This window comes from Falco punctatus, assembly GCF_963210335.1.
Source record: "Falco punctatus genome assembly, chromosome: 5".
NCBI classification, from domain to species: Eukaryota; Metazoa; Chordata; class Aves; order Falconiformes; family Falconidae; genus Falco; species Falco punctatus.
The window spans coordinates 57,172,590-57,188,434 of record NC_137584.1 but is presented as its reverse complement, the minus strand read 5'-3'; the positions used below and the strand labels follow the sequence as shown (position 1 = coordinate 57,188,434).

At 38.9% G+C, this 15,845-nt stretch overlaps 1 protein-coding gene across 4 annotated transcripts in view; it reads right to left on the bottom strand.

Annotated features, from left to right (window-relative positions):
* The window catches only part of PTPRK (protein tyrosine phosphatase receptor type K), a 414,786-nt gene that overhangs the window by 201,756 nt on the left and 197,185 nt on the right, over positions 1–15,845 (bottom strand). For all 4 annotated transcript variants that reach the window (XM_080390374.1, XM_080390373.1, XM_080390376.1 and 1 more), the window contains exon 6: positions 7,524–7,698. In XM_080390374.1, coding sequence (XP_080246500.1) covers positions 7,524–7,698 — 175 coding nt within the window. The remainder of the gene's footprint in view (positions 1–7,523; positions 7,699–15,845) is intronic.

Sequence of the window (15,845 nt, the reverse complement as noted above, 5' to 3'; positions counted from 1 at the left end):
TAGGTGTTTCAGATCTTCCTGGAGAACAAATCACAGCACTACAATAAAGCAACAATTCATACTAAAGACTTCAAGAGGATTATGAGGACATAGAAACACTCTCCACCCAAACTAAGCCAACACTGCAATGAATCTGTTGGCTAAGCAGAGTCCACCACACCAAACAGGAGACTAATCTTTGTCAAGAATACAAGGTTTTACTTTTAGTGACAGTACCACACAAACTTTGAAAAGTCATATACATATGAAAGGACTTTGAAATGAAAGCACCTTGCTCCTCCCTTGTAAAAAAGTAAACAATCAAACTGACTGCCACAAAGCATTGTAGCATATCATGTTTAACATGTCCATTAGTGATCTGGATGATGGGACACAGTACACCCTCAACAAATTTGACGTCAAACTGGGAGGAGTGGCTGATAAGCCAGAGGGTCACACTGTCATCCAGAGGGATCTCGACAGGCTGGAGAAATGGGTTGAGAAGAGTTAAAGTTCAGCAAGGGTAAGTGCAAAGTCCTACACCAGGGGAGGAACAACCCCATGCACCAGCATATGCAGGGGGCCACCCGGCTGGAAAGCAGTTGACAGAAGACGACCCGGGGGTTCTGGTAGACACCATGTTGAACATGAGCCAGCAACATGCCGCTTGTGGCAGAAAAAAAAAAAAGGCTAATGGTATCCTGGGGTGCCTTAGAGAAACTATTGCCAGCAAGTTGAGGGAGGTGATCCTCCCAGCACTGGTGAGGTTACAGATGAAGTGCTGGTTCCAGTGCTGAACTCCCCACTACAAGAGAGACATGGACATACTGAAGGGAGTCCAGTGAAGGGATGTCCGAAGATGTTGAAGGGCTGGAGCACCTCTCCTGTGAGGAAAGGCTGAGAGAGCTGGTACTGGTCAGCTTGTAGAAGAAAAGACTCAGGGGGTGCCAATATGTATAAACATCTGAAGGAAGGGTGCAAAGAAGATGGAGCTACACTCTTTTCAGTAGTGCCCAGTGCCAGTGGCAATGGGCATAAACTGGAACATGGGAGGGTTGTCTGAACACCAAAAAAATGCTTTTCCACTGTAAGGGTGACCAAGCACTGGCACAGAATGCCCCAGGGAGGTTGTTGAGTCTCCATCCTTGGAGATATTCAGAAGTCACACAGTCCCAAGAAACTGTCCCTAGGTGGTTCTGCTTAAGCAAGGGGGCTGGACCAGATGACCTCCAGAGATCCCTTCCACCGCAACCATTCCCCAATTCCATCATTTCAAGTATAACCCCAAATCTAAGTCTCTGGCTTCTTTCAAAAATCTAGTAGAAAAGTATTTCCTTGTGTTTCTCCAGGAAAAGCAACTTTCCCGTGCTTTCTAAAGAAAATAAGCAATGCACCTATTAATTACATAAACCAGAGACAAAGTTGCCTTAGTAAATGGGGCAAGCAGAGTTACTTGCACTGAAGAGTTGCCTGAGAAGAAAGCGAGGCTGCTGCTCTTTCTGGTATGGTAGATTTTATGAAGAGCTTGGGACTACTATCTGGCTCAATTTACTATCTGTGAACGTATAGACTTACCGAAGTTTTTTCCTACATTCTTGTTTCATTCTTCTTATGTAAAGGAGGCAGGACTTGACTTCAGGGTGACAGTCCCCTCCTTACCAGCTTAAGAAACAGAGGACTGAAAATAGGAAGATTCCTGTGTTAAACCTGTTTAAGGAGGATAAGATCTTAATACAGTAGAGAAATGAAAACCAGACAATGCCACAAAAAGATTAAGTTAATTGGATCCTGGACTCTCTGAAGGATGCTTACACTTTAAAACACAAGTTATATTTCAGGTGTGTATCAGCAAAGTTTAGAAAACCTCCACAAAGTCATTTCGTTATTTTTTAAACTGCAGCAAAGTCATTAAGACATTGACATCTGCTTTTCCTACAGGGGTACAATCGTGAGAGCATTAGGCTTCCATTAATGGGAAAACTTGGAATATAAAATAGTTCTGAAGGTGGGCTGGGGGTCCAAAATAAGTAACAGTATTAAAATTTGTACTCCAGGAATGCATCTTCTGAACCAAGCACAGCAACCACATGCATCTTCTAAGTCACAATTGAAATGTTTGCTTACTCCTATAGAAGTCTGGTGATGATTCAAAGGGGCACTTAGCCAAGATAATGATGTAAATCCCACAGATTTCAACAACTTGGACTGTGGAATCTCTCTCTCTCTAGTTTCCCCTTTGCTCTGAAATTTAGTCAATTCAGAGACATGCACACCCAAAGATGCAGCTTAAGACTCTTCAAAGATACAGTCCAAAGCCCTGTTACCTATCACCTGTCTCTGGAGACTGAATTTCTGAACACGTTACAAAGTATCACTAATAACCTGATCTGTCTAGCATTTATGATGGCAGGTGATATGATCAGAAGTGCAAAAAAAATATCTACTATTCATCAGAGAACTTAATACTGGATAACAGATGTGGGTCATTTTACAAAACTGGTACAGAAAGAGCCAGCGTATTTGCAAGAAGAGAGTATATATTCAGACTACTGAATTTTATTTACTTTTATCTTCCACCTAGTGCTATCCTTGGCATATTTTTAAGTCTGCTATTATACTGAACAAATAAACCAGGTATCAAAACTGAGGACACGTATCTGGAGCAAGTCTGGAGAGTTCAAGTTTTTCCCGAACAAAATAAGTACTAGTGAAATTTGGAAAGTGAACTTTGGTCCACAACTTTCTCAAATGGAAGTACTTCAGAGACTTCTTGTAAGATAAAAAAAATAATGCTCCTGTGAGAAATACTTGCCACCGGGGCAAGCTCCATCTTCACAGTGTTCTGGCATCACCAGGGACCAGCCAAATTGCTGGTTTTCCTATATAAAAACCCTAAAAGGATTTCTAACACGAAAGGCAGAAATGTCACTGACAGACTTACATAGTAAGAACTGCTCCTGATGGCAAACTAAGTCCAGGAAGGGAAACCAAGAAGAATATAATGACACACACACACAGGCCTGGCCCCTGCCACGTCAAAGCAAATACAAGAAACAAAATAGCCCCTTTCACGTTAATAAACTCATAGAAACAGGTCAGTTTACCAGAACTTGTGATTTCTGGAACAACAGTCAGAAGACAGTAGAGAAAAACTGCTTTTCTTTTCCTTTCTGTTTCTAACTTGCATTCATCAGGGACATGAATATAATTCCATACTGGAATGATAAAACAAGGTGTAGGCCTCCCCTTGCTTTGACACCACCACAAAAGAGCTGTTTGGGTTGGATGAAGAAACGTTAAAAAAAGCCACATCCACCTAGTAAAAACATTAAAAACAATTTATAATTTACAACTCAAATAAAACTTAGGAACTTACCAGTGGAACCAGACACATGGTAGAGCTATTCACAGATATTTTTCCCCCCTTATTTTTCTTCCCTGTCTTTAACACTAATCCACATTTTCTTCCAAGTATGTAAGATCCACTACATAAAACACACCACATTTCCTGCTGATATTGTAGTATTTAATGGCATAATATTAGGTTTTGTACAATTAGTCTGCTAACAACATGTAGCTACTTTAAAGGAAAAGAAACTCAGGAAAGCAGACAAACACTTGACATAAAGCATAATCCATTATCATATCATTTGAGAGACTGGTCTGCTGCCTTTTTTTTTTTTTTTTACAATCGAAGCATCAAAGTGCTGTTTTCTGAAAATAAAACAAAATAGAAAATTATGACTCGTGGATCTTCCAGGTACACTGCAGCCAAAGTAAATATTGATTTTATTCATGGTCCCTGCAGGACTGCCAGAGTGTAAGAGGTTCCAATCAGAGACAAACTGAATTTGGATTATTTTACAAAGTTCTGATAACAAACAACATAACAATGCAACATCAGCTTCATCTCCTCCTGACAGCCACTTTTAACATGCCAAGTCAATCCAGAAGTTGATCACAATTGCTGTGATGAAAACTACCTCGCTTCCTGATGCGCAAGATTACTTTTCTGATAAATATTGCCAACTTTAGACAAATATTCTAGTCGGTGTTTAAGAGCTCTGAACAATGACAGAGTAAAAGAACTGATTACAGGGCTAAGTTCTTAACTGATTGAGGATTACTGCATTTGGTACTGTAACTTGGAATGTGTACACAACTGTATATATCAAGTAAACACATGAGCCGGGGAACAGGTGTTGTCTTTGGGCACTTAATTTCTACAATTCCATGTTAGGTAGCAAAAGGACTTTTTAGAAGTTTTAGAAGACTTTAAGGACTTTGAGATCGTGATACACTTGTTTTCAAAAGGAAGTAAGAAACCAGTAAAAAGAACTGTCGGTGTCTTCTTGTTCGCTCTTACCCATCACAGCTACTGTTCCTCCCAGCATCTCCCTCAAGTTCCAGTGCAGACAACTCTGAAGACTTCAAGAAGTTACCTTCCCAGAAATCCCCAATTTAACAGCCACCAAGGGAAAATATAAATAGATGATTAATTAGATGGACATATTCAGGAGGATAAGTCAGTAATGGCAGCACCAAGCTTCTTGTAAAGGGAATGGGAACGTCCTTCTACACTACCCAAGAATGACAGCAATGCCATAGAAACCATGTAAAAACAATCACTACAATGCAGCCACTGAGTTGGAAGCTGAGAACCAGCTCTAAGCAAATATGAGACATTACAACATCGACTGGAACTACTTTTGGTAAAATGTCATAAGTGACTTGCAAATCCTACCCTAGTCTGATTTTTCTACAAAAAAAAAATTATCACAGTGATTGAGTTATCCCCTCTCAGGGTCTTTAAATGTACGCCATCCCTCCCAGGTAACTACATTTGTAATAAAGTTCAGAACTCCACTAAAAGTAATTCTTTTGTTACAGCTCAGAATGAAATAATGATGATTCAACATAATGTACATTATACAGCTGGAAATTTTCATTACCAAGAATAATTTATGGACTGCCAATCAGAAAAGTATCAGATGCCTCTACACCTATATTATGGTATCATGGGTCTGTAGATGTGGAAGATGTAAGGATCTCTGCCACATACCTAAACACCCAGGTTTTGAATTACTGGGCAACAACTGTTCCTCATCCCTCGCTCTCTAATAACCAGTGCTGTCAATAAGGTTTGGCTTCTACAAACTGAAGACCTTATCATTACTCAAAATGATCTGGAAGCAATACTAAAGCCATGACAAAGTAAATTGTGTTTCATCATTTTTTTTCCCTTCCTCTGGCTGTGAGAACACACAGATCAATACACTTCAGCATGAGAATTCTGCAGCAAAATTTTCATTTGTTACAAACAGTAACAAAAGGGCCCCAAGCATGCCCTGTCACTTCCAGTTTAGAAGAAAATGCACTAATAAACTCTTCCCCCGGGTCATCTTTGACAACGGGCAATACTATGCCAGCTCTTATTAAAGGCAATTCGTATCAGTGGCCCAAAAATTTCCTTTAAAATTATCATCTTTTGTATCCATATAGCAGGATGTCAGCTTTAAAGTGCCACTGAGATATAGGACCTGTCATTATGGTTAATTTTCAGTACAGTTTTAACACCGGGGTAGCTGATCCCTAAGGGTATGGGTATGCTTTTTTGGCTAACAAGATTTATTTAGTGGTTATCCAGACAAACAAGAAAATATATTACTGTATATTGCTTTTCAAATATAACAGCAAGCGATAAATCCTATTATAAAACATAAATCTGTTTTCTACCATGATGTCAAATAGATGAAAATGTTTTTAGAAGACTAACCTTTTTATTTTTTTTTTTATTTTTTTATATATATTTATATATATCTACACACAAACCTACCTGTTCTTTTTTTTTTTAAGAATTAAAATTCTTGGGCTTCCAATCCAAAAAGCTCACAAAAAGTAAAATTAACATAACCTTAAAATATAAAACCTATATAGCAGTTGCATAGACTATATAACTAGCAGTAGCTAGTTATCAAGTTTACGTTTCAAGCCATAAAGATGGTATTCTCTATCAAATGACCCAAGCTTCTCAGCAGGACAATACATTGCATTTAAAAACAGAGTACTATGAAGTTTGATACTGTTATCTCAGTTTTTGAGAGGAATCGTGTTTTAAACACCATTTTACTGCTCTATTATACTAGAAAAAAACCAGCACACCTCATTTGTTGGATAAATACATTGATTTGCCCTGCTTTTCTAACAACAAAACAAAGTCTGTTTTCATGCTGTAACAGGACTAATTTAATTATATTAGGATGAGTCTTGCACTTTGCTAGACAAAATGTACATGTGAAAGAGTAAAAGAAAAAAAAAAGCTGTTAACATACAGTCTAAATCCTCGTATGGTCAGCAAAGAACATTTTTATTGGTGTTACGTGGAAGACATAAAACCTAGTTGACCCCAATCAACTGGTCTCCCACGGAAAAGACCTCTGCCAGCAAATGCCAGATACCACATACCTCTGAGAATTTCCTATGCTACTTTTATTTCTACAAGCTGGGGACAAACTTGCTGTCCCTGTCCTGGCTCCAAAAGCAGTGGCTGACTTCTAGATGCCAACTGACCAAACAGCCCATTGTTGGACCAATGAGTCAAGCAAGATCCCACTGTGTGCCTGACTCCTGCACTTACTGGCCAAAAAAGCCCCTGCGACGGGCAGCAGCACCACAGACAGATTTTGTACAACTAATTTTCCCAATTTAAAAGCATTAATCCTTATCACAACTAAAAGTGAAACGGGCAATTTTGCAAGTGACACAATTAAGCAAGGAGAGGCTTAATAGCTTATCTGAGGCCAAACAGCAAGCGACTTTTGGAGGTGAAAAATGAACACTAATATTCAACCATATCCTTTGCCAGTCAAGATCACATGCTTCCCGAACACAAAACACACAAATTAAAAAAATCACCAACCCGACATTGCCACACACAAGCTATGGTTGCACCTCAACAGACTTCTGAATAAGTTACAACAAAAACAACAACAAAAAAAAAAAGTGGAAAGAAGCAAGTTTTTCTTTTTCTTCCTCCTACTTCAAAGGTTGAAATCACCACAGAACATCTCCGTAATACTCTCAGTCCTTGGGCAGGTGAAAATTTGCAACTATTTTTTATGTACCTGTCTCCCAGGTAACAGAACAACATATTATTTGCTGTACAGCCAGTCTGCTTGAGGCAACAGATTTTAAAAGGGGTTGTTAACTAAGTACAGTAGAATCTCTCTTATCTGTAAAACCATTTATGACAAGTTAAACAGTTTACACCTTAAGTTCAACAAACAGCATCCACAGAAAATCATACAGGCATGTTACACACATTGCAGGATCAGAGCTTTTACTCATATGCATTCTATGGAAAGCAATCGTAAGAAGATTGGCAAACCAGTCTTTCATTTTACAACAACTTCAGAAGCTTCACAGAGCTATCTTTGTATGAACATTTCAGATCAGGCACCTGTAGGCTAAATAAAAGGCTTAAGTAGAAAGCACTAGTATTAGGAGCATTTCGCTGGATAAAATGAAAGCAATTCAAACTTTACCTCGAACAATGAGTTGAGCAAAATTTGACACTCCAGAACCTCTCTCTGATTGAGTTACACAGCGGTATAAATCCTGGTCGGTTTTTGTCACCTCTTGCAACTTAAAAGTAGCAGCAAATCTTCTGTGGTTGATGTTTTTAGTCTGAGCAACTGGTATATCTTCCCCATTTCTTCTCTGAAAATAAGAGTAACCAAGGCAGAGTTATCTCATGATAATCATACAGAGAATACACTAAAAAAGAACAAACCCAAATGCATTCAGCCCATGCTGAATTTTCATGGTAGAAGAGCTGAGTGCTGAGGTCCCATCAAAAGACAAGCAGTACTCCAAAGCATTTCAGACTCAAGTTTGGGGGTGAAAAGCACCACCAGGCTCACATCAGCACCACAGCATACTCAATTACCCCTGCTTCATAGCTGGAACCATCCTAGGAGAGCCCAGCAGTATCAGTTGTACTCCTATAAAGAGTCGTTCAAATTTAAGTAGAATTATAACAGATACACCAGGTGTATTGTAAGAAATATTTAAACAAGCCTGGCATTGAGGGATTCCACAGGTTTTCAGCAGCTCTTTTTTAGCAAACAGACAATGTTTCCTTTTTAATGCAAGCTCTTATCTGTCCAAATTCAATACCTTCTAAAATTGTACCTTTTATTATACTAAGCATTACCTATCTACCTAAAGCTAGTTGAAATAAAAAGGGAAGGGAAGGAAGCTGCTAAAAGAGGAATAATATATACCTCATTTAAAGGAAGGAGCTTAAAGAGTTCCGAAAAAAAAATCATAGCTATCACAAATCACTGAAAAATTTAATCTGTCTGGAGCTGCAGGGCAGGGTAAGAGGTCAGTAAGGTAGGAACAGTTTGAGCTGTTTTGTGATCCTTTTTCATTATTACCATTCACATTAAATGCTCAATTTTGATTTTAATCAAAAACCAGACCTTACACCAAAATTTAGTATTTTTTTTAAAAAAATGCAGAAACATGCACCAGGTGAACAACCTGTGTCACTGTGCTCTCCCATGGACCAGCTGCATGTTATTCCCTGACCAGGATACAGTTTCTGAGCACTCAGCTTTGCTCAGTCCCTAGAAAGACATGATAATTTCTTTGTAACTACATCACCTGCTCTGCTTGACACATAGCAAAATGCGACCTCCACAGACATTTTTAGCTCTAATCAATCCCTGGAATGAGAAACTTCATTGAGGTCTATATGCTACGAGCTTTCTCTCTAACACAAGAGGCACTACTGCTGAGCCACAGAATTTAATAACCTGAAAGCCTGTGGCAAAATACAAAGGGGAGAAAAAGGAGATGATTTAATGCTGTATGTGTGTATTAGCCGGCCTCCTGTCACAGACAGGAGTACTTCATAATACTCAGACACTTCATTTTACATCTACCCTTCATGATCTTAGCATGGGTTAGTCAGTCTCTAAACAGTTTTGCAGTAGATTAGCCAGGGGGGCAGCACAGCTTCAAACTCACTGAAACAAATATTCATTTTAACTATTAACTTCATATATATATATATATAATAAAGTATAATTTAACTATTAATATGTTTAAACAGATGAATTTTGGTTTCTGCCATCCTTCTTGCAGCAGTCAAAGCACCATCCAATACCTCACTGCAAGCCTTGGGTGAAAACATTCATTTACACAAACCTGGCAGATTTCAGTCACTGGTATTCCACTACAAAGACCATGCCATCACCTTTATCAGCGTCAGGCTTACTGGTGTGACTCTTCCTTATTTCATGAGGACACCAGCCATTTTTCTCCCTCCACCCACCCTCTTTGCTATTACAGCCGAAACATCAGGGAGCTGCGGCCCAGAGGTGAGCTCTGCCTGCAGGGCCAGGCCAGAAAATCCGAAAGCAGGATTGTCAAAGCTACTTTCCCCCCCCTGCCCCGGTTCAGTCTTGACCAAAAGACTTGAACTCTCTGGAACGATATCTTAATATAAAAATTGTATCTAGTGCCTTGAAGTAACCAAAATAAGCAGACTTCATGGCACTTTCTTCCTCTTGCGCTTGTCTGTGCCCTCGCACAGCACGTGCGCTCACCGCCACTCCCAGCCAGCCAGGGAAAGCCAGGCTCCCCCACTAAACACAAACTCGCCATCTAAGCGTTAAAATGACCAAACAGCATATAACAAATGGAAGGCATATTTTTAAAAATAATATGACAGCAGACTTGACAAGTAACCTATGTAACCTATGCAGTCATTCCTGCTCTGTTGTGAAGGGAAAAATAAATATTAGGGGGTTTTCTAAAATGAAGGACTCCCCCCCCCTTCAGTAAGTCCAGCGCTTTAAATTTGAATGCCAAGTGCTCAGTCTGCAGCAGAGAAGCACATCCAAGCTTGCTGTGTGAAATAATTTACCCTCCGAAGCTCGGAACTTGCTTACTTAAGCTCGTCTGCATGCTTCACCGTGAGAAACAAAGTGAACGGGGCTACTACTTAAAATGAAATATTAATGTACTTTCAGAGCAATTAATCAAAATGAAATTTAACAAGCTTTACAGTTCTACTCCAACAACAAAGCCTAAGATTTTCTTTTCTATTTACATCAGTGATTTCCTACCACTTTATCTTATAAGGCTTAGAGTAGTTGCTCAAATTTCTCTGTATTAGGATTTGTTTCTTGGGAGTCCAACTGCACAATTACATCTTCAAAGTCTATCTTCACGTACAGCTTATCCATTAAAATATTTTCCCATCATTAAAATGATGACAAGTTCAAACAGAAGAGAGTTCTCACTTAAAAATGAATGTTAAAGAAAATAATCTGCATTCATTTTCATGCATATCCTTTACACTGGTAAGCCATTAGCCAGTCAGAGTTCAGATGCACTGCCATGATCTCTTAATTAAATTCTTCTTTTTAATGTCAGGGCATTACTACTAATTTTAAAAGAGAGGAAAGAAAGGCAGCAGTGCTCTCTGCTTATTAGATGGTTCCTGGTACATACTGTTTCAATTTATGTCCTGCTCACACTGAACAGAGCTTGAAAATGCTGCTCAATTAGGTTTTAAAAATTCAATTTAAAATTAATGTGAGGTTATACTAATAGGTAGTGGCTGTACCCTGTGTGATCCTTGGTTCCTCCAAGTCCCTTGCTGTCTGATTTGATAACCCTGAATTGCTCATTTAGGAGAGGTCACCATCAGGCAGTTCTCCTTTTGTGAAAATAACTCTGGGCTTCACCAAGAACTACCCTCTATAAACACTTGATTAAAAGAAATACAAGCATGTGGAAAACCCTCCTTAGTTCTGGTATTTCAGGCATTTAAAATTATTATCTTAAATAAGACCCTATGACTTCAAGGTTATTTTTAATTTGATAGGAACATGATTTTATTAAAAAAAAAATCAGGCGATGAAATTACTTCATCTATATTTTAAACAAAGTCAACAATAAAGCCTATGCAGCTTAAAAAACAATCATAGGCAAATTAACAATTAGCCTTAAACTTCTCTTTTCTGCCTCATGAAAGAAATCAAGCATTCAATAAATATGAAATGAAATTTAATGATCTTCCAGAACCTGAATAGAACCAGAAACATTTATACCCCAGCATCTTATTTAACTGGTAGAATTTAGGTGCATTTCTTATTATGTAATACAAATTTAAAATTTATCTGCATTTCTTTCTCAGCTTTTCAGGTTAAAAAGTGGTGGTGTTTGCTTTTTTGTTTAAACAGCAATAAGATGCCATAACTTTCTGCAGTGATATACCCTCTAAATTTTCCTGAACTACTTTTTTTTTCATACCTGTGATTTTTATCAGCCTGGACAGTTCAACCTTACACATCCCCATCCCTTTCTTAGTATAAACACCTTAAAGTAAGTCCACTCCACTGCTAATAATTACAGTCAACTCTAGTTGCCTTCTCTAGCTCTCAGCTGGATGCCAGGATGCCTCCAGAGATCAAAAGATGTCAACACTTTGGCTGCATTGACACACACATTACTCTGGCAGCAGCACCCACTTCTGCTGGCCCCCACTTGCCCCCTCCTCACCTTCATTCTTGTATTCATGCAGAAAACTGACCTGGAATTTAAAAAAACAAACACCTTCCTGGAAAACTTGTTTCTTCCCCATGTACTTTCACCACCAAACGGATTAGCTCGTGATCAGATTCACTGCACAGCCACAGGAAGCAGAGGAGAGGGCAGGATCCATATGGGGAGCAGAGTGCTAGCAGAGACTGTATAAGCAACTCGGTCCCCAAAGGTGCAATCAAAACCTCACTGGCCAGCAGAAGGGCTGGAAGGATGTCCCCAGCAGCCCAGGGAATTAAACCTCTGCTGCCCTAAGGAAAAAGGCATTTGTAAATCAAATGCTCCAAAACATTCCTGGTTTTACTCATCATGTAAAGGGAGAAATGTCATTTTTTGCAAGAGGGAAAAGGGTTGAATGTGAATAGTTTGAATGCCAGCAATAACAGGCAATCTCTGCCAAAAGATGTTTTAAAAAAATAAAAAAAAATGAGAATAACAAATAACTGTACTTTTAAAATTTTACTTACATAGAAGTCTGGCACTTTTCAGCACACATAGCATATGCTTTTACAGCATTTAGGACACAATTCCAAATGGAGAAAAATCTACCTTTCTAAAAAAAATCTTTATTATTAATTTTATTTTTATTCTTTTACACAAGCGTCTCAATATATTATTGTGACTTGAAAACTTATTAGATGTACTAGAAACATAATAAAACATGACATTATTTTTCATAAGACACTATAAGTGAAATTTCAATTTTTTCCCCACCCACAAAAAAGCAAATGACTGAGCAAGTGGGGTGTTTTTTCTAGTAAATTTTATTTACTAATACATGATTTAAGCCTAAGTAATATTTTTTTTCAAACACAGCATGACTTAGATCTATACCTTAAATAGTATGCCTACATAGTCCTATCTTGTTCTTAGTACACAAGAAGGTGAAGTAGCAATTTCTTTTGTTTGATTGATTTTTAAAAGAAAGCATGTAGTTAATTTTTTTTTTTTTAATAAGAAATTAATACAACTTGCTTGAACTTGCTGGTTTCCCTACATACATGGCAAAGCAGACTGAGATTCTGCTTTCCAATGAATTACACATTCATTTTATTAGCAGGAAAAGTAACACAGCTTTTCCCACGCAAACATATATCGAAGATCTTGAATAAATGTGACAAGCCAAGTTTTATCCTGCATGCAACCCTGCAGTACAGTAAAATTCATTATTACTTTAAATGTCTTGGTTACATTACTTGTCCGCATTGAGGTAGCTCAGTTTCTCTCACACTGCACTGAGACTCCTACTGAAGAAAGCAAGGGTTCTCATGAAATGATCTAATTGAGAGCCAGCTAGCCCTTCAGAGGTGGCCATTCTAATTTATTTTATTATAATAAAATCCACCGGAGGTAAAGTAGCAATACTACAGTGTCCCTGGCCATTCCTCTACACAAATAAAAATGACGCACTCTTTCTCTGGATGTTTCAAGGCCTCTTATTTTGAACTTAAGCATGTAACACTTTTCATAAACCCATTGTTCTTGAATGCAGTGTTGTCAATTAAAAAAAAACAAACCAAAAAAACCCCAATCACAATTCACAAAAATACAAATTGGGGAACACAGTGATTAAAGATCTCTATCACCTTGAGCAGTGCACATTGAACTCCAGCATTCATTCTGCAGCTCAAAACAAAAAAATCTGATTTGTTCAGAGAAGACAATGAAGGAAAAATGTTGCAGAAAAAAGCAATTACTGAAGAACAACACCACACAAGACAGTTCCTCAGACACTTCTCAGCAGACAACTTTACCCTTTTCTAAAAGCAGCCAAGTACACCAGCTGCTCTTATTCTTCTGTAATTCATCAAGTCTCACATGCAGACCTGAACACAGTCATTAATAGACAAGACTCACAGGAGTCAACAGTCAAGGAATTTATAGCAATATATGTTTTTATAAACATCACTTTAACTTCAGATGTCTCATTTATGTCTTATTTCTTAAACCCATATTAAGGGTTTAAGCCACTGGCTGGCTGAGGAAATACTACCAGGACTGCACCGAGTGACCAAGCTTCCACCACAGCTGGTCCAGCTGTAAACTACAAAACAGCAGCAGGAGCAGGCGGTGCCCAGTGTCACAGTGGTCAGTGAGCTGCCCCCAGCACCACCGAGGGCACAGGCAGTGGCACAGGCCACAGCACCTGATGATGCTCCAGCTGCCTCAGGAGCAGCAGCATCCCCAAGGAAGACCTACAAGGATGACAATCCCAAAGGCTGCCATATGAACTATATGACTAGTATCTATGCAGGCTGGAGGATGTAGTTAACTAGGGCAGAATTAAATTAAAACCAGAAGGATTACAGTGCTTCATGTTGCCGAAACCTAAGATGACTGGGGATCTAGGGAGAACTGCCATATTTATGGAAGAAACTGATAAATTGAGGAGTGACAGAGGGAGAACAGAGTTAAATGACACAGATAGCATCAAAGGTGAATACAGAGTAAAAAAAAAAAAGCAGGGAAAAACCTTTGTGAAACAAACAAGTTAGAAGGAGAATCTCAAATATGAAGTTATGAATACTGTATTTTTCTTTGGTGAATATTCTTTATTACCGTGTCAGAGTCAGCAGTGTGTGATACAGAATAAGCTACAAGTCAAGTCATTTACAAGGAGCTTGATATATCACTTGAAGGCAGTTTTTCATATATCTTTGAAAAAATGTTTGGAAAATTAGAACATCTATCATAGAACATAAATATAATGAGGTGAAAGTGCAGGTAAAATAGACAAGTAATTGCAAAGGAGGAGCCTTGTCCTATATTATACCCTATTCTGTTGCTCACTTTCAAAAACATCTTTTCTGTAAGTAAAAACAACCAATGATGAGATAAATGAGTGAAGTGAAGTTTCTGTAAAAGCCTCAAGTGCGAAGAACTTACATGCTGTATGGCTATTAGTGTTAATCATGATAAAGTAAAATGTGGGCTTAAGCAGCATTTTACTGGCTGGGGAAAGAGGGTTTGGTATAAACAGCCCAATTTGTTGTACAAATTAGTACTTGTTTTGGGCAGATGATCCTGATGATCCAAAAAGCCTGCTGTCTCCCCAGAGGCTTGTCCAAGGTTCACCCGTCACTCCTGCCACCAAAGAACAACAACCCCAGAGCAATCGGTCCTCTCCCCTCACACAGCCTCCACACATCATACCTTCAACTCCTCCTTAGGGCAAGCAGGACTGAGTGACTTATTTCAGTTCAATACCAAAAAGCAGCAAACCCGACAGTTGACTAAAACCAAAAAAGGGGACCAAAATTCTCCATCACAGTTCCATGGCTGAAACTCTGCACGTGCCAACAAGGCACCTTCTCTGAAATTTCTCTAGGCCCCACAAAAGAAAAAGCAAAATAACAAAGCTTTTCTAACATCCAGAGTATACTCAGCTCCCTTTAACTTTCAGGGATCATAAAATCTGTGCAAACCAACAAAAAACATTCTTCAAATACATTGACAATGGTGAACAGGCAGGTGCACTAGAACAGCAAATATTTTATCATCAAACTAAAGAAACGGTATCTTTAGCAGTTAATTAACTGTATCAAAATGTAACAGGATCTCAAAAGGCAAGGTTACATTAAGAAAACGGTGAAAAAAATCAAAGTAGAAAAAACATGCATACTACCTAAACCAACGTTAAACTGGGCGTGACTCTCCTATTACAGATACATTTGTTTGTGAGACCATGAGCGAGCCTCTCAGCACTTCACTGCAGCTAAATGGTTTACCCCAAAGGCCCACAGCCCATACTCAAACCCTCCTGCTGAATATTGATCCCTGCCTTCACCTTCTAGGTACAGCGGGAAGAAAGGAGTTGTACGGCACAACTTCTTTCCTCTGAGAGAAAACACTCCCCTTCCAAAAGCAAAACAAAACAGTCAGTGTTGCGTCCCTCAGCCCCCTGCCAGAGGCACCGATCTCATATACACTCTCCAGTCAAAATTCCTGAAATACTGCACAGATCCTGCACAACGTTCTGCCCAAATGCATGATCACAGGACACCATCTGCATGCACCCAGTCCAAAGACTTGTTAAAGAGCATGCAGGCACAGTATCTAGCAAGAGAAAAGAATGCTAAATATCAGATTACATTCCGTGGCAACCAGCACCAAAACCCAAGATGCTGCTAAACAGGGCATTAAGGGTTATGGCGGTTTCCTCAAGAAGCAGAGCAGGAAACGGCCAGTTGTTGAGCCTGAACAGAGAACTGCGCAGACACTTGTTCATCCTCTGGTAACAGTTG